Consider the following 27,477-nt stretch of genomic DNA (forward strand, 5'->3'; position numbering starts at 1 on the left):
AGTGCTGGAAGATTGAAGGATTGCTAATGTGGCAAGGAAGACCTAGGGAACTAGATCAGTTTGGTGAGCCTGACCCCTCTGGAGGGGATCCTGAGGGACAAGACTTGCGTATGTTTGGAAAAGCAAGCACTAAGGATAGTCGGTGTGGCTTTGAGCATGGGAAAGTGTCAAGATTTGGATAGGATAAAGCGTCAAGGTCGCTTCACAAGGGTGGGGGGAGTCCAAAACGTGAGGGTTTAAGGTGAGAACTGAGAAATGTAAAAGGGACCTAAGGGGCAACTTTTTAATGCAGAGGATAGTGCATGTATGGAATGAGTTGCCAGAGGAAGTGGAGGAGGCTGGTACAATTGACGAGGTTCCTCAAGTTAGCAAGGTTTGATCATTTGGAATTGAAAAGTGCTGGAAAAACACAGCAGGCCAGGCAGCATCAGAGGAGCAGGAGAATCAACGTTTCAGGCATAAGCCCTTCTTCAGGCTTATGCCCGAAACGTCGATTCTCATGTTCCTCAGATGCTGCGTGGCCAGCTGTGTTTTTTCAGCAGCACACCTTTCAACTCTGGTACTCCAGCATCTGCAGTCCTCACTTTCTCCTAGTTGATCATTTTGGAATACAAGAGCTAGCCATTAGATGCAGAACTGGCTTGATGGTTGAAAACTGGTGTCAGAGGGTTGCTTTTTCGACTGGAGGTGTGTGCCACAAGGACTGCTGCTGAGTCCACTGCTTTTTATAACTTGATTTTGGATGTGAACATAGGAATGGTTAGTATGTTTGCAGATGATGGACAGCAAAGAAGGTTGTCTCAGTACAACAGTGTCTTGATCAGATGGGCTGATGGGGTTTAATTTAAACAAATGTGAAGTGCAGCATTTTGGAAAGGCAAATCAGGGCAGGACTGTACACTTAATGGTAAGGTGCTGAAGAGTGTTGCTAAACAAAGACCTAGGAATACAGGTTCATTTGAAAGTGGAGTTGCAGATGGACAGGATTGTGAAAAAGGCTTTTGGGATGCTTACCTTTATTGGTCAGAGCATTAAGTATATGAGCTGGGAGATCATGTGGCTGTACAGGACATTGATTAGGCCACTTTTGGAATAATGCACGCAATTCTGGTATCCCAGCTACAGGAAGGATGTTGTGCAGGGTTCAGAAAAGATTGACAATGTTGCCAGGCTTGAAGGGTTTGAGCTACAGAAAGAGGCTGGGCTATTTTCCTTGGAGCATTGGAGGCTGTGGATTGACCTTTATAGAGGCTTAAAATTATGAGGGGCATGGATAGGATAAAGCGTCAAGGTCACTTCACAAGGGTGGGGAGTCCAAAATGTGAGGGTTTAAGGTGAGAACTGAAAAATTTTAAAAGGGACCTCAGGGGAAAACTGTTTTAATGCCGAGGATGGTGCATGTATGGAATGAACTGCCAGGGGAAGTGGAGGAGGCTGGTACAATTTACAACATTTAAAAGGCATCTGCATGGGTATATGAATAGGAAGGATTTTGAGACATGGGGCTAGATTTTATTTAGAATGTCTGGTTGGTCTAGCCAAGTTGGACCAAAGGGTGAGTTTCCATGCTGTATAGCTCCTGTGCTTATGACAATACCCCTTTTCCCTTGAAGGGTCCTCCTCCTGTGCTCATTTCAGGCTTTTGATGTCATGGATACCTTTTGAAGGTTGCAAATACATATTTCCTTTCAAAGGTTCCCTTAATTAGGGCTAGGAGTATGCCAACTTTTGTTTATGAATATTTGTACCTTGACTGCAGGTTGGTGAGAAATGAAAGTAAAACTTAATCTTTTCATGGGTTACCTGTGTGTGTATGTGTGTGTATGTGCATTTACATGAAGCAGCAAATCTTTCCATATGTTCTGATCAATTAAATTTGTGCAAAATTAGATGTTGTTAGCAACTTCATTGGGCTCATGGACATGTGGCCAACCACTAACCATGATGCATCTGAACTGAAAGGCTGTGTTGATGTATTATCTGAAATGTCTCAAAACCGGTTTTTATACTTTTCTGAACCCCAATCCTGAACATAGTGCCATGATCACTGTCAGATCTTGCCTACAATATTTTTTCAAGGTTCACTGGATGGTGATGAGGAGTAACAGCAATTCCCCAAATTTAACTAAAATTATGAATTACAATTCCTAATTACATCTAAAGTATATTCAACTGGATATAGAGACTTTTTAAATGAAATATAAACTTCACAGAATTAGGTGAATGTCAACTCTAAGCCTTTATTGAATGCCACATTTAGTCATCTTTAGTTATTAATGCTGTTACTTCTCTGCCTTGAACTTTGAGAATAGGTTTTTCTTCTCCCTTTTTTGTTTTTGCTGACTTATCAGATTCCTGTTATTTAGACCTTTGCACTGAGATTAACTTTCATTTAATGCTGAATAGTCTCGCTCTTGTTATACTAATTGAGGCTGCTGCCTCCAAGCTTTGTTTAATTATGGCTCTGAAGTCTTGGAACTGGCTGGTGGTAGCACTTTATTTATGTGATCATGGGTCTGCAACAAGATTTCCTTCCCCCTGTGACAGGTAAGTGTTTATTTTCTGTGGAGTATAAAATGAATTCAATTGGTAGTTTTTTTTCTGTTAAAGAATTGTGGGTTGGTAACTCTCCCAGAGATTGCATTCCAGTGTAATGCTGAGCACTATTGGTGGTGCCTTCACTCCAAGCTCTACCTGCCTTTTTAGGTTTGAAGTCCTGAACAAGATTCCCTCTGTTATACACAGATATTAAGTGGCTCTCAATTTCTGTTTAAAGTAGTTGGTGAACGTGGCTTGTTTTTTTTTTATTTCCAGTAATCCTCAAACCTCTTCAGTGGATATTTTTGAAAAGCACTGTTTTGCATATTGTAATATGGGCTACCTTTTTTTTGAGGTATGTTGCTGTTGTAGAAACCTTCTTAGTATTTTGCTCATTCTTTGATCTGCCAGTTTTATCACCCATCTTTCTCCTTTTTTATTTTACCTGAATTAGATTCCTGACTGAAATCTTCCATTGCATTTTTAAGTAGTCCCCTGGGTAGAGATTGGAGTAAATGTCCTTACTAATTTGCCCTTTGTGCCCTACAGGTAAATCTACCCAAAGACTGCATATATATTGGGATGGCTCGGTGTTTGAATGTATGGCAATGGTTTAACTCATTGAATAAAAGGATGTGTAACCTATCCTAAAGACAATATGTATTAATGTAATACTATGTTATCCAGCTAATTATATTCTCTTTGACATGGATTTTTTTGGCTAAGGCAATGATAGTTGGGAGTCAGTTATGTAGGATGGAGTTCGCACACCATTACAAATGGAAGAATTCATAGTGATGTTGGGTCTGACAATCTCTGGGCCACCAATCGCATCAGATGAGTCTAATGAAACCTAGTTTACATATGTTCGTTTGTCTGTCCGTTCGTCCCTGGATTGTAGATTGGCAAATGCCCTGAAATCTAGATTGTTTTAGACATTCTCACAGTTAAGTGTATGATTCAGTACATTATACTTGACTCTCAAAGGAACGCTATGAATTACGTATTGTACGTGAACTACAGAAGTAGGCAGCTGATATTGTAAACTTTTAACCATGAAGCAAACTATCCAAACTGTAGCCATGAAAATCTTTTCATCACTGGCTTGTCTTGTTTTTAAATGCATGGATTTGGAGTATAGAAAAGGGCTGTTCTTGGTACTGATCTAATTTGTTAGTAACCAGGATTTTAATCAATTTAATAAGATGATGGATTTATACGTGGCCTCCGATTATGACAACTACCTACTTGGAGTATGGGGGTGAAGACTTGGATACCACTGGAATGTAGGGATTTCCCTGTTGAAGGACCTTAAATGGCATGAGTATGCTAAATGTTTACTAAGTGTGATACAATCTGTGGTGTAACAGTGAGCAAATTTGTATAGAATGTCCACTCACTTTCTTGCTTCTCTCACTTCCCAAGCTACATCTACTGCACTGGAAATCTTCTACACACAGTGCAGATGGCGAAGCTCTTTGATGATGACAAACATTTTGTGGATATGAAATTAAAGATGAATCCAGGTATAAGACTTTTTTTCTTGGTCGACTACTTGGTTCCATTTCATTAGTTTCCAAAGAATACTTTGATAGGATTTTTTCAAAATATTACTTGTAAGTAAAATTCAAAGTAATCAGCCAGTCTAGTCAATCACTGAGTTTGAGGAGATGATAGTGGCTTTGTTGGAGTGTTGTTCTGTCAATTGCCAGAGTCAGAATAATCCAGAATCCTCATCTGTTTTATCCACTCCTGCAACCTTTCACAGTAATGGCTACAAACTTGGCATGAATTCAGAGAGGTTATAGTCCAATGTGAGTTGGGCATCATGTTGTGCAAGATCTTTAGTATGGCCATGTTTTGGAGTACAGTATTTAATTTGGGTCACCTTGCTATAAGAAAGGTGTTATTAATCTGGAAAAGCTGTAAAAAAGATTTACAAAGATGTCACTAAGACCAGACGATTTGAGTTATAAGGAGCGGCTGGGACTTTTCTCCCTGGACTGTCGGAAGTTGAGGGGTGACTTTTTATAGAAGTTTATAAAAGCTTGAGGGGCATGGATAGGGTGATTAGTCAGGTCTTTTTTTCCCCTAGGGCGGAGTCGTCCAAAACTAGGGTTCGTATGCTTTGGGTGAGCGGGGAAAGATTTTAAAAGGGACCGGAGGTGCAACTTATTCAGGGAGTTATCTATATGGAACGAACTGCTAGAGGTGGTGGTGGTAGAGATGGGTACAATTACAACAGTTTTTAAAAGACCTATTTGGGCAGGTATATGGATAAGAAAGTTTGAGGGATATGGGACAAGTTCGCTTTAGGAAATCTGTTTGGCATGGGTGACTTGGGCTAAAGGCTGTTTCCATGCTGTATAACTCTGACTCTATAAGTTTTTTTCCCCTTTTTTTGTTTTGGTGTGGGGTGTGGGCAATGCTGGCAAGGTCAATATTTGTTTCCCATTCTGAATTGCCTTAAACTGATTTGTGAGGCCATTTCTGAGGATAGTTTTAATCATTGTTGCTGTGGATCTGAAGTAATGTGTAGACCAAACCAGTTGAAGATTTGAAAATTTCCTTCCCTATTGAATATTGTGGTGTCTCGGTTAGGTACATTAGACATGGGTAAAATATAGGATAATAGGGTAGGGAATGGGTCTGGGTGGGTTACTCTTTGTGGACTTGTTGGGCTAAAGGGTCTGTTTCCACACTCTCAACTCTATTCTAATGCACCAGGTGGGTTTTACAATAGTCTCAAAGGGTACCATTAAACTAGCTTTCAGTTCCAGATTCCAGCAGCCAGTCTGGTGGGAGTTGAGCCTGTGACCCCAGGGCCTTTGAGTTGCTAGTCCAGTGAATGTTATCTCTATGTGCCATTGGCAACCTGACTAATGAGACTAAAAATGCATAGAAAACACTTCAGAGATGAATCCATTTCATCTTTCAATATCTGGTTGCCTCATTACCTACATGGTGTGTGCTAAAGGGCACGAATGTTCAACATGGAATCTCCTCCATTCCTATCTTTTTTCCTATCTCATCTTAGTTCCCCATCTTCTGAAAAGTCATACTGGGGTGTTTTTAAACTGTTTGACCATTTGTCACATGAGAGCCTAAGACAGTTGGGTAGTCGGATAATTTTTGAGGTGTGTCACAGTTGAGCTTGGTTCTGTTCTCACTTGGTGGTTTTGCCAGTTGGGTAGTCATCCTTTTTTTTACCCAAGGAGTTAAGACTAGTTGAAGCCCTTGCATCTGCTTTCTAGGTTCCTTGAGCACAAGCCTAGAGATGGAACCTGTCTGACTCAGTAACATGCTAGAGAATTATATGGGAAGAATATGTTAAGGGAAAGAGCAGAGAAGATTGACTAGTTTGACAGAATTGAGGGGTTCTACCTATCAAGGAAGTCAGGCTGTGTATTATTACTCCATTGTTTTTAGAAAAAGAGGTGACCTCATGGAGTTCTCTTAAATTTTGGAAGGATTTGATAGGGTAGATCTAGCAAAGATGATCTAGTAATGAGTGGTTAACCAGAGCATGGTAGACAAAATAATAAGTCAACAAAAAAAAAATTTGAAGGGTCAGGAGAAACCTCTTGACTCAGTGTTCCACACCTTCACCATTCTTTATCACAATGAATGGTTGGGGAGAACCGCAAATGTGTTTGAGAAATTTGGAGCATATGAAGGAGAACAGAATAAAGTATTATTGTGCATAAGCCTTTTCTCATCTTACTTCAATGTAAGCACCAATATTAAACCCATAGCAAAATACTACAGATGTTGTGAGTCTTAACCAAGAAAATGCTTAATTGCTCTGGAATGGTAGCATCTGTGAAGAGAAACAAAACTAGCATTTCAGGTTGTAACCTTTTCCTTTGATCTGGTGGTACTGAAATATGCCATTTGAACCAAATGGTCTGTGTCTCTGCTGTACCTGCTACATGAACTTTGTTTTTACAATGGATCAGGTCATTTGAGAGAAAGTTACTGATTTGTGACTTCGATTTCGTATTTCGATCATTTTTAACTTTCTCTTATCCCCACTGAAAATCTGAAGGTGTCGTTTTGGCAGCTTTTCGAAACCTCACTTCCCCTAATCCAGAGATAACTAAGGAGCAACTGAAACTCTTTGTCAAAACATACTTCGATGCTCCTGGGCAGGAGTTTGAGAAATGGACACCGGCTGACTGGTGTGATCAGTAAGTGTAAAAATAACAATCTCTTTGTCTTAGCTTTTGTTTCTGAGGTTAAGGTCCAAGGCTGGCTGAATTATATTTAAATTTGTGTGATGCAGCAGACAGCATCCAAGGAGCAGGAGAATCAACATTTCGGGCATAAGCCTTTCATCAGGAAGTAAAGACTTCTTGACCTGTCTTTATAGGACAATTGTGAAACTGAGCTTAATGTGATGGTTATATAATCGCATTACAGTCAACACACGTTTTAAAAGTTTGCGCTTTAGAAATAGTACCCCCAATTTGTCAATTGTGTCTGAGCAAACTTTGGTTAATGAAATATGTGTTATGGCAAATTGACCTTGTGCATCAGTTTGACAGCTGAATCAGAGGGTGTGGGTTGTAATCCAACCCCATTACATAATCTACTTGGCTTTTCAGTGTTGTACTCCCTCAGTACAATGTTCGATATCTTTTTGAATATAATAGAATAGGTTTTAATTTCTGACTTTCCTTTTCACAAGTTGAGTTCTGGTTAGCACTTTTTTCCCAAACGTGTACTATTTATCTATAAGATTTGAGTATGTGTAAAATGGCTGGTGCATATGCTGGCATAATTCATAGCATGTCTGAATTATAGACGCTCTCATAAAGCATTTTGAATTGACGTAGGCTTCTGTACATATGCAAATAAAGTTGGATTTGATAAATCAACTTTATAATTAGTAGCACTTTTAGTATTAAACAAATCATTACCCATGCTATGGCAGAGTTGGCAGTGACTGTCCTGCAACAGGAGCCATACTTTGGAAGTTACTCACTGCTTGCTGTATCCAACTGCAGTCAGGAAGGCAAATAATATGTTGGCTTTTTTTTTTGATTGTAAGGAGACTGGAGTCCACGAATAAGGAAGTGTTACTACATTTGCTTAGGATTTTGGTGAGATCGTGCCAGGAACACTGCAGTTTTTTTTTGTTCATTCTAACCAAGGAAGGATGTAATTGTATTGGTGACATAGCACTGAAGGTTTGCAAGATTGCTTCTTGTAATGAGGCTGAATAAATGGGCCTACGTTTGCCTGGTGTTCAGGAGAATGAGGAGTGAACTCACTTGAAACATGAAGGAACCTGACAGGATAGACACTGAAGTTGTTTCCCCTAGCTGGACCATCCATGTACTAGGCCAGAGACTCTAGTGAATCAATAAAACTGAGATGAGAAATTTCTTCACTGGAGGATTGTGGACCTTTGGAATGCTAAAAGAAAATTCTGGTAGTACTTGGCTGCCTGGCAGCATTTCTGGATGGAAAAATAAAGTAGTTGTTTCTAGTTCTCATTGAAAGGTCAGGACCTGAAATGCTAGCTGTTTCTCTGCCTGCTCAGTACTAAATAGACCTGAATATTTCCAGCCAGTAGTTTTTGATTTGAAATTGAAGACTTTGGAGTTGCACACATCAAGGGTAGTGGGCACTTCACTGTTGAATGAATGTATTTCAGGCTCAACAAGAATTTTTCTCTCGTGGAAATGAGGAATGTGGAGCTGGGAAGTGGGCAGATCCATTATGATCACATCTGTTATGGCTTCTATGTTTGTGTCTCTTAATGAAAATGTAACCATCTCTTACAGCCCCCAAATCCTTCAGAAAATTTCTGACCAGAAACTGCGCCTTTGGGCTACAGAACTACATGCTCTCTGGAAGTCCTTGGGGAGGAAGGTATATGTGGAATCGTACTTGCAGCATGTTCACTGGCATAGATTTACTTCTGATTTGTTGTGCAGATGGGGGAAATTGACCAGTTGATCCAATACAGTCACTGCAACAGCAAACATTTGAACACTGCAATTCCATTTCGAAAGTGGGTAGGTAGGGTAGTGATGCTATAAGCTTGTAGTAGGTGTGTGCTTCAGTTTTCACCGAGTGTGGACTGAACCTGCAAGCTCATCCTTTCCCACAAATAAGCAATTAAGAACATAGAACCCCAGTTTTGAATTTAAGTGGGCGGGCCTCCTTTTGTAAAATTCCATGGATTGTGGCAGCATTCCTATTGAGACACGCTCTAGTCCTTGTCAAACTCGAACTCGTCACTGGCCACTCCTGTTCTTGTGAAACATTTTTATACAGGATGTCAGACACAAACAGCCAAACAAGCCATGCACTTATCAATGTCTAGCACTGTATCAACAGCATTTTCCTCCAATTAAATATTAGGAAGACAGAAATTGTTCTCATGTGCCACCATCCATACATTAATCCCTAAATACTGCTTCCATCTCTGTCTGAGGTTAAGCCTATCTGCTTGTAAACTTGGTGCTATATTGATCCCAAAATGGGTGTTATAGACCAGCTTAGTCTTAATTTGTGGAGCACGGTGAGATGTATGTTTCATTGTTGGATTTAGGGACATGTCCCTCTACTTGAATCTGATTATGCACCTCTTGATCCTTTCAGATTAAACTGGATGTGCAGGCACACCCAGAACTGTATTCCCAGGTTTATGTGCCCAAACCATTGATAGTACCTGGTGGTCGTTTCAGGGAGTATTATTACTGGTAAGAGTGTATTGTAGACTTGTTCGTTAGCAGTGATTGTTGTCATACTGTCCTATACCCCCTACCCACCCCAAAAAGTCCAGGAATTCCCCATATACATTCAGGACACCACCCATGGGACTTCCACACCACCTCCAAGACTTCTATTTTCCTGGCCCCCAATGCCTCATCTTCACCATGGGCATACAGTCTCTGTACACCTCCATTTGCCATGATGAGGGCCTCCAACCCCTCCGTTTTTTCCTCTCCTGATGTCCCCACCAGTACCCTTCCACTGATACTCTAATTCATTTGGTTGAACTGGTCCTCACCCTCAACAATATCTCCTTAGAGTCCTCCCACTTCTTCCAGATGAAAAGGGTAGCCATGGGCACCTGCCTGGGCTCCAGCTATGTCTGTCTCTTTGTTGGCTACGTGGAACAGTCCATCTTCAGCAGTTACACTGGCACCACTCCCCACCTTTTCCTCCAATACGTTGATAACTACATTGGCACCACCTCGTGCTCCCATGAGGAGGTTGAACAGTTCATCAACTTTTAACACATTCCACCACAACCTTAAATTCACTTGGACCATCTCAGACATCTCCCTCCCCTTCCTGGACCTCTTAATCTCCATCAGCGATGACCGGCTCAGCACTAAGTTAAAAATCACACAACACTAGGTTATAGTCCAACATGTTTATTTGGAAGCACTAGCTTTCAGAGTGCTGCTCCTTCAGGTGGTTGTGGAGTATGCAATTGTAAGACACAGAATTTATAGCAAAAAAGTTTAGTGATGTAACTGAAATTATACATTGAAAAATACCTTGATTGTTTGTGAAGTCTTTCACCTGTTAGAGAAGCTAACATGGTCACTCTAACAGGTGAAAGACTTAAACAAACAATCAAGGCACTGACGTTTTCTACAAACCCACTGGCTCCCATAACTATTTGGATTACACCACCTCCCACTCTGCCTCCTGTAAAAATGCTATCCCTTATTCCCAATTCCTCTGCCTCCGCTGCATCTGCTCCCAGGAGGACCAGTTCCACAACAGAACACACCAGATGGCCTTCTTTAAAGACCACAATATCCCCTCCCACGTTGTTGATGCCCTTCAGCGCATCCCATCCACTTCCTGTACCTCCGCCCTCGAACCCTGGTCCTCTCCTTCCACCCCACCAACCTCTGTATACATTTCCACCCCCCACCCCCACCGCCACCGCCAATCCCATCCAAGGCCCCAAAGGAGCCATCCATCGAGGTTTCACCTGCACTTTTACATGTCATTTTCTGTATCTGCCGTTCCCAATGTGGTCCCCTCTATGTTGGGGAGAAAGAACACCTTCTTGCAGAGAGCATCTCTGGGACACCTGCACCAATCAACCCCCACCCTGTGACCGAATAGTTAAACTGCCCCTCCCATTCTGCTCAGGACATGCTGGGCCTCCTCCGTCGCCCCTCCCTTACCACCCAATGCCTGGAGGAAGAACGCCTCATCTTCAGCCTCTGGACCCTCCAACATGGCATCAATGTGGATTTTGCCAGTTTCTTTTTTTTCACCACTCCCCACCCCACTTTATCCCAGTTCCAACTTCCAACTCAGCACCGCCCTCAGGATCTGACTACCTGTCCATCTTGCTTCCCACCTATCTGCTCCACCCTCTCTCAATTACCCCACCTCCATCCATCTATTCACACTCAACTACCTTCCCCTGCTCCCCAGCCCCTCCCATTTATCTCTCCACCCCTGAACCTCCTAGCCTCATTCCTGATGAAGGGCTTTTGCCTGAGATGCCTATTTTCCTGCTCCTCAGATGTTGCCTGACCTGCTGTGCTTTTCCAGCACCATTCTCTGTGACACTGTCCAACCTTAACTGTTTTAGCACTGCTCAAATGATCCTGAAGTCCATGACCTTGCCAATATTGTTGTCATCGTGGCTTTCAGCTGCTTTCTTTCCCTGTTGCAAATTTCCTTTTTTCCTCTGATGTCAAAACATAAGTTGGAAGTTCTTTGTTGCGAGAGTGGAGATCACAAGTAGCAGATATAGCCTGACTTCATTCTGCCCAGCTCATTGCAACATTACTCCCATTTTAAGGAGGGGTCTATTGGCCAAGGTTTTAGATCTTATTCCAATCTGGGAAGTTTCACTGGGGTAGTGTCAGTGGAATTTGTGATGACTCCATGTGTGTCCGTCCCAGTGCACTATCCTGCCAATGCCAATGTACTGGAATGGGGACAGGTGGCCTGAAAAGGGTGGGAGGTGGCATGTAGAAATTAGGTTTGGGGCCCTGTTAACATGCTGTCAAATCTGCAGATGTGCTATTGCAAACCTGTTTTTCACTTAAAATGGTTGAGTAAATGATGAGGCATTGGTTCAATAATTTCAAAATCCTGTAACAAGATTCAGTTGGAGCCTCTTACAGTTCCTTGATTTCCAGTGGATTCGAGTAGACACCATAACTGAAATGACATTGCATGAGCCACTTATTGTTGAAGTCAGTGTACATCTGTAAAACATAATCTCAATGGTGGTCTATTAGGTGACTTGGTTTGTTTTTAAGATCTTTATTCAGCAGCCAACCTCTGGTGTAGATGTGGCTGTGGGTCAGTGGGTCCTGCCAGGAATATGTTAAGGTCTTTTAGAGGCACATGTGCTGACAGACTCAGACTCAGTAAATCTTTACTGTACTGCACAAGTTTGACATTGCTGATTTGTAAGCATCATGGCAGAATGGTCCTACACTGTAGTGAAAGCTCAAAATGTGCACTATACCAGGATTGCATACTGAATTGTTTTCTTCTCATTCTTAGGGACTCCTATTGGATAATAAAAGGGCTGCTGCTGTCTGACATGAGGGAAACTTCTAAAGGAATGATTGAAAATTTTCTGTATCTCATGCAAAGGTAAAATAGAACGGGCAAGGAGACCTATAACCCTAAGAGTGAATACTTTAATTAATATTAGCTATGGGGGTTACTATGGTCCAGTTCAGTGTCTGATTGTCAAGTAAATGTTGTAGGTCAAAGGGCTAGCCAAAGACTGGGGATTCTGGAACAAGTAACTGATTATCTGACATCCCAACGTCTGTCCATCATCGATAAGATGATACAAGTCAAATGTATGAAATCCATCCCACTTGGCCTGGATGAGTTCAACTCCAACACTGTTCTGAGCTTGACACCAGAACCATGTTCACCTGATCAGCTCTCCAGCCACTGCTGGTACCTGCTGCTGCAATTATGCATGTGCAAGATATGCTGCACCAATTTTTGACCATGCTTTCCAAACCTGTGGCCTCCCACCTAGAAGGACAAAAGTAACAGAAAGCATGGTCGCAGCACTACTTGCAAGTTATCCTCTGAGTCTCCCTATTTGCATTTAGAACTATATTGCTGTTCCTTTGCCGCTGTCAAATCTGGAACTTATTTAGTACACCCAGTGTCATTACAAACACTGTATTTTTTATTAGATTACCTACAGTGTGGAAAAGGCCCTTTGGCCCAACAAGTCCATGCCAACCCTCCGAAGAGCAACCCACCCAGACCCATCCCCCTACGTTTATCCCTGCACCTGACACTATAGGCAATTTGGCATGGCCAATTCACCTAACCTGCACATCTTTCGACTGTGGGAGGAAACTGGAGCATCCGGAGGAAACCCACCCAAATACTGGGAGAATGTGCAAACTCTGCGCAGACAGTCACCCGAGGCTGGAATCGAACCTGGGTCTCTGATGCTGTGAGGCAGCAGTGCTAGCCACTGTGCCGCCCAATTGACTGTAGATATTCAAGAACGCTGCTCACTGCTGTCTTTTTCAAAGCAAATTAAGAGTGAGCAGTAATGCAATTTCTACATCAAAGCCATTTCTTTTCTTTTTAAATAGAGGCACCATGTTTGAGAAGTCAAAGGAAACTAGGGTGAAATAGTTTAGGGTGAAATGAAACATAGTAATTGCAGATGCTGAAAATCTGAAGTAAAAGTAAATTGCTGTAGAAACTTGGCAGGACTAGCAGCATTTTGTGGAGAGAGCGCAGTTAATATTTCAAGTCCAATGTCCCTCTTTCAGAACAGTGAAATTAACACTTCGCATTGCAGCAAATGGTCTGCTGTAGTTGTGATGTTTTCAGTAATGTTGGTGAGGGATCAGCCTTGCTGTAGTATAATTATTCTTTTCTCCTTTAATCCTGTTTTTCATTTCACTGAATTTCTTTGTACCTAATTTCTCTAATTCACCCCATTTCCTTTTCCATCTTTCTTTCCCACTTTTTTTCCCAAGATGGTGGTGAAGTAGGGGGGTGCTGAGTCTGAGGATCATCTGCTCCCATCTGCCTGTTTTTTCTCTCTTTTTCTCTTGCTTTTTTTTTGCTCTCTTCTAAGCCTGGCAAGTGGTCTCCAGCAGCAGTGGCAACAATGCCAGGCTGAGCTGAGCTACCCCGGAGTGGGGCCCCTGGCCTGCAATCACCGGCTAGGCAGAGGTTCCACGTCCACAGTGAGGCCTGAATACATGAAGGAGAAATACGACGGCTTTGTCCCTGTGTGGTAATCTTTGGTATCCAAGTATTCCAGTGGCTCGGCATGGCGGTCTCATCCTGACTGCATCTTCAGGGTAGTCCATTGTTCCTTAATCGCCTTATCCTGAGCCTAGGAGCCATTAACTGAACTGATGAACTTTATCTTCATTTTCCTTTTAAATGTGATGATGTGTGACTTCTGTCATTGTAGGTGCTGTGATGGAGTGACTTAAAACCTTTCCTGTAAATGTACATGTGACAATAAATTTCTATTCTATACCCTACTCCAATATTTTTGACTTTCTGGAGAGGGGCAGTGAGTAAATCATTCCAAGTTGTTGATGTTCCTTTTAACCTGGCTAGGAATTGATCCATATGTTTAAAATCTGACCACTTGGATTTTCTTTTTTGTTTTGATTTTATTTTTCTCCTCTTAGCTCTGTGGAGCTTAGCTGTGTGTTTTCCCCTAGAATAGGAGAGCTCAGAACTAGAGAGCATCTGCTTAAGGTGCGAGGAGAGAGATTTTACAGGGACTTGAGAAGCAGACTTTCCAGAGGGTGGAATTTGTATGTGGTATGAGCTGTCAGAGGAAGTAGTAAGTACACTTATAGTTGTAAAATTTAAGACTTTTGGACAGAGATGTGAATAAGGAAGGCTTAGGAGGGAATTCTGAACAAGGATCTCTTGACCTGAAGTGTTAACTCTGATTTCTGTCCACAGTCCTGAGCTTTTCCAGCAATTTCTTTGATTTACAGTATCTGCAGTTCTTTCAGTTTTTCATGAGGTTTAGAGGGATATGGGCGAAACACAGGCAAAATGGGGCCAGTTTAGTTGGAAGCTTGTTCAAGTTTGGACCAAGGGGTCTGTATCTGTGTGGTGAGTCTGACACTACAGTCTCCAGTCACTTGTTTTGACTCTTTAGCTTCTACCATCAATCCTACTGTTAAACATTGTGAGCTTCCATTTCACAAATTTGAGGGATGAGGAGAAGAATGACATAACTAATGTTTAACATGTTGATTTTTTTTTCCCAGATTTGAATTCATCCCAAATGGAGGGCGAATTTACTATGAACGCAGGAGTCAGCCACCCTTCCTGGTGTTGATGATGGAGAGTTACATCAATGTCACAAATGATCTAGACTTCTTAAAGTGAGCTAGTTGATAACTGTTAGCTGTGATGTCTGTTTTGGTTTTTTTGAGTATTTTCTTCCACTCCAAGGCTACACTGGGCACCGTGGAATGAGCAAACATCTGTTGTGCTACAGTATTGACATCGTTGGGGAGTGTTTTTATATGAAATGGGTATGTCAGTAAATTGTCTGACTGTGTGTTTTTAAAATTTCAACTGGCTCACTGATAACTTTCCCTGCAGGATATCAGTGTGTACCAACTCTGGGCCTATGTGACTCAAATCCTGAACCAATCTTTGTGAAATGTCCAGAAAGTCCATGCAAGCCAAACAGGTGTATTACTACATCATAGCAGGTCAAAGGCTTGCTCTCGGGTGATTTTGCAATGAGTGAGTAGTAAATACCAGTCTTATCAGAGGACACCCCAGTGAAAGAATTTGGGCAAGCTGAATCTCTCTAGCTCCTGAGCAGAAAAGTGACAGGTGCTTGTGCTGTTCACATCTCCAAGCTTGAATAATATGAAATGTAATTTTTTTTAAAAAATCAGGCAAAGTATTGATCTCTTGGATAAGGAGTATGAATTCTGGATGAAGAATCGAGTCATGCCTGTCAGTGTAGGAAGCAAAACTCATCGTCTGAATCGGTATATTGTTGAAGCAGCTGGTCCCAGGTTTGTACAGATGTGAACTGCTCTCTCTAACTTATTCAACATGTTCCTCAGATTTATTAGGGGAGGAACAGATGAACATTTTGTATGATCTTCTCCACTTTAAATTTATGCTAGCATTTTGTGGGAATGCATGCTAACTTTAAAAAGAAAATAGACAAGTAGAAGGCTGGAAGAACGTAGCAAGCTAGGCAGCATCAGGCGGTATAGAAGTCAACGTTTCGGGTGTAACCCTTCAGGACTCTCTTCTTTAAAAGAAAAAGCTGGGCAAGGACAAAGCCTAGCAACTCTGGAAGGGGCCTGTTTTTGGGAACCTCTGGAGTTATTCATCTGATCATTCTGTTTGACCTGCTGTGCTTATCCACAATTGTTTTATTTAAATTTATTCCTTTTTCAAAAACAGGCCAGAGTCCTACAGTAAGGATGTTGAATTGGCTCAGGCAGTCTCTGAAGGTAATTTTTATTCTAAAAAATCATTTTAATACCAAAAGAGATTGGAGGAAAATGATAAGACAGCTTTGTGCTGTATCCAACTCCATGCTGCATGAGCTTGGTGATTTGAGGGCACTGTAGGAGCGTTTCCAGTTAGGTCGTGGTTAGAGTCTCTAGTCCAAACTCTGCAGTGAATCTGCAATGCCCAGGTGAGGCACATTAAAACTAAAAGTTGAGTCAGAGTGCTGTAGGTAAAATAAAGCTTGTCTTTATAATGGTTGAATTATACTATTTGTTTTTGTCCTCTTCTGCCCAAGAAGACCTGTGGATAGAGCTAAAAACTGGAGCAGAGTCTGGTTGGGATTTTTCATCCCGCTGGTTCATTGACCCCAATGGGAAGAATAATGGAACTTTGAAAGACACAAAAACCACACAGATCCTCCCTGTTGACCTGAACTCTGTCCTCTGCAAGAATGAGCGAATTCTAGCAATGTTCCACAAGCTGCTGGGTTGGTATGCTTCTATGGGCTAGTGCATAAAAATCTAATATTCGTTTTCTTTTGTTTTATTACATCCCAGTTTGCTATTGTTTAAGACTTGCAATGCATTAGTCATGTAAAAAGGAAGTCTAAATAAAGGACTCCATACTGTGGTCACCTGAGCTGCAATGTAATTTTTAAGCTGCATTCCAGCACTTGACCATGTTGTCCAGGCTGACCTGCTATGCTGTCTGAAGTGACATTCGTTAATACATTGTTAAAGCTGCCAATGAACAACTGTCATTTGTAACTTTATTTGCATATTCCCACACTGGTGTTGATTGCCTCCTGCATTTGGCAGCAGAGTGCATTAGGGAGAAATGGTAAGATTCAGATTCTTGCGTGCTGTTACACTCTCATTCAGCCCACTGCAGAAGTCCAAGTCCCCTGAGAAGTGCTTCAGTTACACTGCACCAAGATGTTTACAAAATTGAGGGGTATGGAGAGGGTCAATAGACTAGACAAAGTCTTTTCCCTGGGGTCGGGAGTCCAGAGCTAGAGGGCATAGGTTTAGGGTGAGAGGGGAAAGATATAAAAGAGACCAAAGGGCCAACATTTTCACGGAGGGTGGTACATGTATGGAATGAGCTGGTAGAGGAAGTGGTGAAGGCTGGTCCAATTGCAACATTTAAGGGGTATCTGGATGGGTATATGTATAAGAATGGTTTGGAGGGATATGGGCCGGATGCTAGCAGGTGGGACTAGATTGGATTGCATGGACAGGTTGCACCGAATGGCAGTGATTGGTATCTCAAACTTTTCTACCATTCCTGTCTTGCCCCAGTACAAGAGTCTTTCGGGCTGATATGATCCTTAATTCACCTGTCTTTATTTTTCAGGTAATTTTTCTAAGGCACAGTACTATGAGGATGCCTTAAAGCATCGCATTGATGCTGTACACGATGTTTTCTGGGATGAAACACAAGGCGTCTGGTTTGACTACAACTTAATAACTAACCACAGCAACACTGCCTTCTATGCTTCCAACTTGGTTCCTCTCTGGGCTGAGTGTTTTGAGCAGGAACCAGGAAAAATAGCAGAGATGGTGATCCACTACCTGGAGGTAATGGCTAGCTGCCCCAAATATACTTCACTCTGGGATTGGGGATGAAGTTTCTCTTGGCCTTCAAAGAGTGAATACCCTCAATCTCCACTCCCTTCCTTCCTTTCTTTCTCCTCTCCAATCCCCACCTTTTTAAAAAAAAGTAGTAAGACACTTGCCAGGATCTCAGAGACAAGAGGTTACTTCGCGTATTATGCTTTCTACTAACTCTGGATCCATGGGCAACACAACCTCTGGCAGCTTTGGAAAAGCTGACCCTTGCAATACCGTTGGGCTGACCAGGTGGATTACAGTTTGGATCCTTATGTCGCCTCAGTTGCTTCGTTTTGACAAGCAGCTGTTAAGGGAAAGAGAGGATTCTTACCACAGATGACTATCCATACAACTATTATCCTTACTAGAAAGGAAACCTGTTTGTTGAAGATGGGATTTGGTTAGATTCTTGGTGTCTTCTGCATTCTGATAGCTGGTTAAGACTCTCAAATGAAAAATCCATTAATGACTTGATCAAACCTGTATTCCAGGAAAAACTTGACATTTTCAGGAGAGGGTCATTTTAGTTATAAATTACTGACTTGAATTGGGAGAGTTGATTATGATTGGGAGAGTTGATTTGGGCGGCACGGTGGCACAGTGGTTAGCACTGCTGCCTCACAGCGCCAGAGACCCGGGTTCAATTCCCGCCTCAGGCGACTGACTGTGTGGAGTTTGCACATTCTCCCCGTGCCTGCGTGGGTTTCCTCCGGGTGCTCCGGTTTCCTCCCACACTCCAAAGATGTGCAGGTCAGGTGAATTGGCCATGCTAAATTGCCCATAATGTTAGGTAAGGGGTAGATATAGATGTAGGGGTATGGGTGGGTTACGCTTCGGCGGGTGCGGTGTGGACTTGTTGGGCCGAAGGGCCTGTTTCCACACTGTAAATAATCTAATCTAATCTAATCTAATCTAATCTAATCTAATTATCTTAGTGCTATTGACAGTTCAGTGGCTGTTAATACCAAATAATCATCTGGGCTTCACGCACCAGCAGCAGCAGCACAATCCAAATGTTTACATACGAACAAAATACTGTGGATGCTGGAAATCCAGGAGGATGCTGGAGAAACTTGGCAGGTCTGGCAGCATGTGTGGAGAGAAATTCGTTATTGTTTAAAGTTTTGGTATGAAGTTCTAAATTGGAGGAAAGCCAGGTTTTATGGTATTGGGCAAGAACTTTCAAAGGCAAGGCTATTTCAGGTAAAGGAATGGCTTGAAAATTGCATAATGAGAGTTCAGAGACAATATGTTCCTGTTACCTGAAGGGCAAGGCTGAGAGGTGTGGAGAATGCTGGATGGCTAGAGAAATTCAGGCTCCTGTCAAGAAAAAGGAAGGGTATGTCAGGTGTGGACAGCTGGGATCGACTCAATCCCTTCAGGTGTATAAGGGCAGCAGGAGTGTACTCCAGGGAAATCAGGAGGGAGTGAAAAGGGGACATGAGTTGGTTTTGGCAAATAGGGTTAAGGAGAATCCAAAGAGATTCGACAAATACATAAAGGACAAAAGAGTAACTCGGGAGAGAGTAGGGCCCCTTAAAGATCAAAAGCTTAGCCTATGTGTGGAACCCCCCAGGAATTGAATTAACTTTATTGTCACCGTACTCAAATGAATACAATGAAAGTTTCTAAATCACTAGTTACAGCACCATCTTGGGTCCAAAGATACCTAGGTCCAGCTTCAGTTACAAGATTGTAATAATGTCATCAATACGTGGCAGGTTTTGGATACAGAGTACCTAGGTATATTCCTTAGTTACAGAATATAAAAATGAAGAAGAAAAAGTTACCTATAGCTGCACGCAGTATACCCTTAGTCAGATAAACAAAAACAAAGTTAAAAAGGCAAATATCACCATCTGTTTCCAAGGCCTGTGTGCAGCAGACCTGCTCAGGGAGCCGTCTGTCCGACCGCAGGCTGCCACCGGGCTGTTGTGTGTCGGAGGCTGAGGGAGGGGTGGAGGGAATGGGCAGAGCATTCTAGCTCCAGCTGGAGCATCCTACTCCATACCAGGAAATGGCCGAGATACTAAATGAGTGTTTTGTTGGCTGTTACTGTAGAGAAGGATATGAAAGCCAAAGAACTTGGAGAGATTGAAATCTTGGTGTCCATGTTACTGAGGCGGTGGTGCTGGATGTCTTATAACACAAAGGTGTATTAAATCCCTGGGACCTGATCCGATGTAACTCTGAACTTTATGGGAAGCTAGGGTAGTAATTGCTGGGCCCCTTGCTGAGATATTTGTGTCGTTGATAGCCACAGGTGAGGTGCCAGAAGACTGGAGGTTGGCTAATGTGGTGCCATTATTTAAGAAAGGTGGTAAAGAAAAGCCAGGGAACTATAGACCTGTGAGCCTGATGTCAGTGGTGGGTATGTTGTTGGTGGGAATCCTGACACAGGATTACACATTTTGAGTGATTAGGGGTAAACATGGGTTTGTTCATGGAAAATTGTCTCACTTTTTTAAAGTTTTCTTTTGAAGAAGAGACTAAGATTGAAGGTAAGAGCAGCGAATGCTATCTGTGTGGACTTCAGGTTTCCCCTATTGGATGGGTTAGATCACGTGAAATCCAGGGAGATCTAGCCATTTGGATGCAAAGTTGGCTTGAAAGCAGGACCTTTGGGTGCACATTCATAGTTTCTTGAAAGGGAGTTGCAGATAGGAGGTGTTTAGTCCACTTGCCTTTATTGGTCAATGCATTGAGTGTAGGGGTTGGGAGGTCATGTTGTGGCTGTTCAGGGCCAGTTTTGGAATACGGCAATCTATTCTGGCCTTTCAGCTATAGGAAAAAAGTTGTGAAACTTGATAGGGTTCAGAAAAGCTTTACAAGCAAGTTGCCAGGGTTGGAGAGACTGAATAGACTGGGGCTATTTTCTCTGGAGCATTGGAGGCTTTTTAGAAGTGTATAAAATCATGACTAGCATGGATAGGATAAATAGCCAAGGTGTTTTTTTTTCCCAGGGTAGAAGAGTGTAAAACTAGAGGGGCATAGGTTTACGGTGAGAAGGGAAAGAGTTAATAGGGACCTAAGGGGCAACCTTTTTCATAAAGGGTGGCGAGTGTCTGGAATGAGCTGCCAGAGGAAATGGTGGAGGCTGGTACAATTATAACATTTTAAAAAGCATCTGGATGGGTATATGAATAGGAAAAGCAGTGTGCTGCAAGGGTTGGTGCTGGGTCCACTGCTTTCTGACACTTATATAAATGATTTGGATGTGAACATAGGAGGAATAATTAGTAAGTTTGCAGATCACACCAAAATTGGAGGTGTAGTGGATAGTAAAGAAGGCTATCTCTGGATCTTGATCAGATGGGCCAATGGCCTGAGGTGTGACAGATGGAGTTTAATTTAGGTAAATGTGAGATGCTGCATTTTGAAAGGCAAATCGGGGCAGGACTTGAACACCTTACCATTTAAAGGTGTTTTGAAGGATATGGGCTAAATCATTGCAAATGAGACTGGATTAATTTAAGATACAAGGTCAGCATGGACGAGTTAGACCAAAGGGTCTGTTTCTGTGCTGTACATCTGTGACTCTGACTGCTGAAGAGTTTTGTCAAACACACATGGTAGCTGTTTGTCTCTCCCAGATGCTGCTCCACCTGCTGCATTTCTTCAGTATTCTGCTTGAAATGAGCAATAAGTGTTAAAACATCAAGACCCTTCAGAGACATGTTATAAAACAAAATTGACATTGAGCCACTTAGAGATTTATGACAGGTGACCAAAAGATTGGTCAACACAGCATGTTTTTGAATGGAAACTTAGTGACCGATATCAGGTGTTGCCAGTAAATGGTAGGTTCTGTAAGTGAGCTGCAGGATTTTCTGTAGATCCCTCACCATATATGATCTGTGCTTTTATCACAGAGCCAACAACTATTGTCGTACAAGAATGGAATCCCAACATCCCTGCTGCCAAGTGGTGAGCAGTGGGACTATCCCAATGCCTGGCCACCCCTGCAGCAAATGATCATTGAAGGTAAAACAATCCTGCTTTCCTTTCATTGGCAGGGCTAGGGTGTGAGTTTCTGGGGTAGACAGGAAGAACTTAAAAAGAAAATCAGTAAATGTGGCTGTTGGTGGGAAAAGGCATTGACTTTCATGGTTTATATTCGGATTAGTTTATAGGTACCCCAGAGTGTTCCTATTCTGGCGAAGGGGAGATGGTCGTCCTCCTTTTCAGCCATTGGTGACTGATCCTGAGCAGTGGGTCATTGCTAACCGAAGCACAAATATAGCTGCAATTGGCTGATTTTGGTTTTGTACAGTCAGTGTCCTAAATGGCTGTGTATGGCCGTATTCTTAATACCTACATTTTTGCCCAATGCTGCCTCCTATCTTTGACCAGATTGAAGGTTGGTTATCTGTTTCCAAGTACTTGGTGACCTTGATACCACCTCACCAATGTCTACCATGATGTTTTGTTTTCTTTTTGATGAAGGCTATGATTGAGCTTCACTCCATACCTCAATTCTCTTCCCAAACGAATTGTTTTATTTCATTATCCTCTGCCATTTACCAGCCGCTGTTTTGGTTTGTTCGCAACTTTGATCTCCCATCTGTCCTTGAGTTGAGCTTGTAACATTACCTCTCCGTTACCAAGGCTATCTGTTGCCCCCCCCCCCCCCGAATTACCTAATAATTATAGTGATGGATGAGACCATGAAATTTGAACATGGAGAATTTTAAGGTCAAGGTGTTAGTGATTTGGCAATCATTTATAGGTCAGCGAGCATAGTAATGAAGCAAAACAGTGTGGGGGTTGTAGAGTCTTGGACAAGTCCATGATTAAAGGTTAAAGTGAGGTTAGCTAGAAGAGCATTAGAAAGGGATGGATGAATGGTTTCCTAAAGTTCAAATACCTTGTGGAGACCAAAATAGATGGAAACAATCAAGTTGCTAAAACGATTGGTTCAATAGGAGACCAGTCAGGGAAGTGATGCAGTTTGTACTGAGGTCTGTGCGAGGAAGTGTTAGGCTCATTCTTCATTAGAGGACATCCCTGTAGCATTCAGAACTCTGGACAGGAGGTCACGAATCCCAGCCGCAGTGTATATTGTGTGACAGTTTGGAAAAACTGCACAACTCCAAATTTGTTCCATCTTAATGGGCTGTGTGGAAGGTGAGAAGAGTGAGCATTGGCAGTGGTTTAAGAATGGTGAGGAATTTTGTGCTATTGAGGGACTAAGGAAGGAACCAGAGTGTACATTCTATATTTATTTAGTCTGTGGGTCCCCAATCTCCTAGTGAATATCTCCTGTATACAGGGCACAAATCTCTATTAAATCATCTGAACTTCTGTTCAATTTGTTGGTTTTACTTTGTAAACGACCCAGGCCTGGCAAAGTCCAACTCTAAGGCAGGCCAGAGGATTGCATTCCAACAAGCACAGAAGTGGATCCACTCAAACTGGCAACTGTATGAGAAGCATCAGGCTATGTTTGAGAAGGTGAGTGTGGGTTTTTTTTTTGAGGGGCGGTTACCATCTCAGTTCTGCAATCAGAATGTCCACACATTCAGTTCTTCTCAATTTGGTTAACTTAGCTCCCTCCTGTTTGGTTGTGGTGTAAGCTTGGTTCTTTTCCTGACATGAAGTAAGCTGGTTGGGTTCAGAGATATGAAAATCATGGCTATCTCTAGAGGGTTAATTCTTTTTTGTATCCATTTTATCATAATACAATCTGAGGCTGATTAAATCTGATAAAAATGAATGATTTGTGTATACAAATGACTGAGCAAGGCATTTGCACAGCACCTGCTGACATAGTCTAGGAACTGTTAATGAAGAGTCTAACCCACTCTAGACAGGGAAGTGTGACAGGGTTCTCGAACTGATCATCATCTGAAGTTCATGCAAACACAGAATCCCTAGGGTGCAAATGGATGCCATTCAGCCCAAAGAGTCTTGACTAATCCTTCAAAGAACATCTGACCCAAACCTACCTCTTTTTTTTTTTTCTCTCTTCTTCCCTCTCTTCCCCCCGCCCCCAATAACCCTGCATTTCCTGTGGCCCACACATCCCTGCACACTACAGGGCAATTTAGCGTGGTTAATCTGCCTAACCTGCACATCTTTGGATTGGGGGAGGGAAACACACACCAGCTGAACTTGCAAGCTCCACACACAGTCATCTGAAGGTGGAATTGAACCTGGGTCTCTGGTCCTGTGAGGCAGCAGTGCTAACCACTGTGGGTTGAGGGTTTATGATGTAAATTGAAAAGCAATCTGCTAATGTTGGGTTTATTTTAACTGTTAGTAAGGTTTTCAAACACTTGCCCCTCTTGCTATAGAGCAAAGACTGTACAACTAACTTGCATTTTTTGTTCTTGTAGTATGATGTCAATGGGGATGGCAATCCAGGTGGTGGCGGAGAATATGATGTCCAGGTCAGAGCGCCTCTAACAACTCTCATAGCTATTTAAATGCATCTGAATGTCAGTGGTTCTGCAGAGGTTGGGATGAGTATATTAGCCAGAGCAAAATGTGGATCAAACCACTTGAACCTTAAGCAGTATCAATCAACACTGAATGTGGTCAGATCCTTGGTGTCCCCCACAGCCAGCCAATCTCTCTGTGTGGCCTATTTCCATGCTTTACAATGTAACCCAACTCCAGGGGCTCCTGCATAGCAAGACATCATTCAGCTGGCTCTCTGACCCACCCTCCCTGCTCTTTTCATTCAATAGCCATTCAAACATCTTCCCTTTTTTCATAATTCTCTTACAACTGAATCTGCATCCTTTCTCTCTCTCCCGCTCTCCCATTATTCCAATGAGCTTAAGTCTGCATCCTCTGATTATTGACCTTTTTAGAGACTCTGTTCCTGATCATTTATTGCTAACCAAATAAAAATTTGGATACGTTCAACATCATAATGTTTTCCTATCTCTTCTGTCCTCTGTACAGAATTATCCCAGTATCTCTCTCCTCTCCAGAGGCATCTCTTTTTGCATTCTCTCTGAAGGTCGTACTAAGCAAAACTAACTTTAATTGGATCTTGGTCCATGTGACTTTCTGTTGCTCTGCAGGATTGTGTATGTTTTGTATGCCTAGGGAAGATGTAGTTCAGTGTTGAAGTTAACAGCTCATTCAATGACATCAGCTGATGTTAATGTGAATAGTTGTGAAGTCTCCAGAGGTTGGCCTCTGGATAGGAGTTCAGTATTTGGGTGTCAGACTTGGATGGTAATTCACAATGAGTCAGATCATTATATTTCACTTGTGGAGCAAATGGTCAAGTCCTCCCAGGCCTCGAATCAAGAGGTAGGCACGTGGGATTTTTGAGATCCAGAGAGTGCTTTGTTACTTGTCAGTTGATGGCATTTATTGAAGGTGTTTTCCCTTATTGATATTGCAGTCACAATTGTTATGGCACAGGAGGAAGCCATTCAACCCACGTCGGCATCTGATCTCTAAGAGACTCATTTAATGACGTTCTCTTGCTGCTGCCTTTGTTTAGATCCGCTTCGCTCACATTCTCAGCCAGATCCTAACCACTCCTGCACAAACAAGTTTTTGTTTGTTGCCTTTGCCAATTAATTTAAAATCTGTGCTCTAGTCTTCTATCCTTCCAAATTTCTACCCATCTAATTTATTCAGATGCTTCATGATTTGTCACTGCTGTTGAATCTCTGAGATTCAGTATCCACAGCAAGCCTGTGACTGGAGGAGCCGCAAGTTGTTAGCAAAGTCCGTGCTAACATTAAGGGGGTTGATGGGAACAGTCATCTGGGGTCTTGAGTGAGTTCTGGAGAGGGTGGGGGTGGAACCTAAACTCCAAGCCTCGTGTGTCTCTGCAAGATGGAGGTTTTCTTTTTAAATGGGGGATGCATGGAGTATAAAACTTGGGTAAGTCTTGAGTAAGAGTTTTACCTAGAGTATTGCACAGTTTTGGTGGCCTTCCTCAAGGAGGGATATAACACTTAGCCCTGTGGAACTGAGAGAATACTGATTCCTGGGTGAGGGAATTACTCTGAGGAAAGATTAAGCATTTTGGAATGATTTTATGAAATAAAGATGGAGTCTTGACGCACTGGGGAATGTTTCCCAGCGGGAATGAAGAACTCTTGATCCTTTTTAAACTTGTAACCCTCACTTATGATACGTGTTTCTTCACTGTAGCCTTGGAGGACTGAATGATTTACTTCTCTTCTGCCTGACAACTAATGCTGTGTTGCATCCCTGCAGGTGGGATTCGGATGGACGAATGGCGTGGCACTGCAGCTCTTGGATGAGTATGGAGACCAACTCACCTCAGGGGTCACTGGCCAGACATGCCTCACTTTGTTTGCTGTGCTTCCAGCCAGTTTCTTACTCTCTTAGTTCTGAAAAATTATGACAACATTGTCACTAATTTGGAGCCTTCCGATTCTGTCATCAATCAGCAGCATTTGCCGTCAGTCACTTGTCATTCTAGGCGAAGGCAGAAACTGAATATAGGAAAGAAAATGCTTAGTGAGTGAAGCGAAAGAGGCAAAAAGAATCTATAAAGAAGTTTATGGGGGGATGAGGGGCAACCAAGTCTTGAAAGAATGAGTGTGCTGGTAAAGCTGCTGCTATTTCTCTTGAAACCACTTCCTCTATTTCTTCTGAAGCTGTTCTTGACCTTGTATGACTTATGATCCATTATACATTAATTATGAGTAGCAACAAGAATTAACAAACTATTTCTGAGATTGTTAGTCAAATGTTGTTTAATTCATGACTCTGGTTAAAAGTATTCCAAACTGCTCACCAAACTGCAGGAACCCTTGGATACCTGAGGCTCACATTTGGGATTGCTGGGGATAATGAAATGGGCCGCAACAATATGTAGGTCTGTCTCTTTCTGGATGGTACTATTCCTAATTGTAACTGCACTTGAGAGGGTGCAGAGGAGATTCACCAAGATGTTTCCTGGACTGGAACAGTTCAGTGAAGAGAGTTTTTAAATAGGCTGGGGTTAATTTCCTTAGGGTGACAAAAATTGAGTTGAGGGGTGGGGGGAACACAGTTACAGGAGCATAGGGAGAAATTTGTCCATAATTGAGGGCCCAGTAATTACTGGATGTAGTCTTAATGTGAAAAACAGGAGCCTTGGAGAAGATCTGAGGAGAAAAAGTTGTGGCATCTGGGACACTGTGTCTAAAAGGATAGTGAACCTTCCAATATTTAGGAAATGTTTAGAGGACCGCTTCAAATAGCATACCAAGTGCTTGAAAATAGGATTAGAATAAATAAGTGCTTAATCAATGTGGTCATGATGGGCTGAAGAATTTTTTCCATGCAATGAAAGCTCGAACTCTGTAAGGTAGTGTATGTATGCTGGGGGAGGATGTGAAATGCTTTGTTTTGGTAAGTCCTGTGATCTAGCTGCTAGGTGATGTTCTTGTACCTTCAGGGCAGAGGTGTGAATTAACTGTCTTGAAGAAAATCAAAGAAATGGATGCTGGGAATTCCTCTCATTTTCTGTTAATATCTCTTTACACATCACTAGGTATTTGTTGGATTGATTGTACAGGCTTTCAGAGAATGAAAATGTATTTTATTTCCAAGGTAGTTTGATAAAAGAAAATAGCATTGAAATACTGTATCTCCTTTTAATTCTAAATTTGTAATAACAAAAGAACCAGAATAAAGCAGTTATGTCTCTCAAACGTCTTTTTCAAAACTAATGTTCAATGTTCACAAAAGTCTTTCTGTGCAAAGAGAGATCATTTCAGCCAACAAGGCTGCAGTAGCTCTTCCAATAGGTATATTACCAGCTCCTGCTATCCTAGCTCGCCATGTTATTCTGATCCAAATAACTGTCAGTGTCCTCCTGACTGCCTCCATTGAACCTGCTTCCACCATAGGGAATGCATTCCAGACCCCA

General features: G+C 42.2%; 1 protein-coding gene across 2 annotated transcripts; it reads left to right on the forward strand.

Moving 5' to 3' along the window:
* Positions 1–454: 454 nt before the first annotated feature.
* Positions 455–27,259, forward strand: treh (trehalase (brush-border membrane glycoprotein)). 2 transcript variants are annotated; one of them, XM_072593479.1, is made up of 15 exons: positions 455–2,547; positions 3,964–4,064; positions 6,587–6,728; positions 8,331–8,418; positions 9,154–9,254; positions 12,052–12,144; positions 14,787–14,903; positions 15,432–15,554; positions 15,955–16,004; positions 16,301–16,492; positions 17,362–17,585; positions 21,491–21,602; positions 22,960–23,072; positions 23,957–24,010; positions 25,812–27,259. In XM_072593479.1, the coding sequence occupies exons 1-15, from the start codon at positions 2,396–2,398 to the stop codon at positions 25,944–25,946; spliced, it is 1,797 nt and encodes a 598-aa protein (XP_072449580.1). In that variant the 5' UTR covers positions 455–2,395; the 3' UTR covers positions 25,947–27,259. The 2 variants fall into 2 exon arrangements, with proteins under 2 accessions (XP_072449580.1, XP_072449581.1); XM_072593480.1 differs by having other exon boundaries at positions 16,304–16,492.
* Positions 27,260–27,477: the final 218 nt, after the last annotated feature.

This window comes from Chiloscyllium punctatum, chromosome 23 (genome assembly GCF_047496795.1).
Source record: "Chiloscyllium punctatum isolate Juve2018m chromosome 23, sChiPun1.3, whole genome shotgun sequence".
NCBI classification, from domain to species: Eukaryota; Metazoa; Chordata; class Chondrichthyes; order Orectolobiformes; family Hemiscylliidae; genus Chiloscyllium; species Chiloscyllium punctatum.

Bases quoted from the DNA above. Each gene is read 5' to 3' on its own strand.
- treh (XM_072593479.1), top strand. From the start codon at position 2,396: ATGCTGAATAGTCTCGCTCTTGTTATACTAATTGAGGCTGCTGCCTCC. The intron at 4,065-6,586 runs GTATAAGACTTT...GAAAATCTGAAG, and splicing joins GAAATTAAAGATGAATCCAG to GTGTCGTTTTGGCAGCTTTT. The intron at 21,603-22,959 runs GTAAAACAATCC...TAAACGACCCAG, and splicing joins GCAGCAAATGATCATTGAAG to GCCTGGCAAAGTCCAACTCT.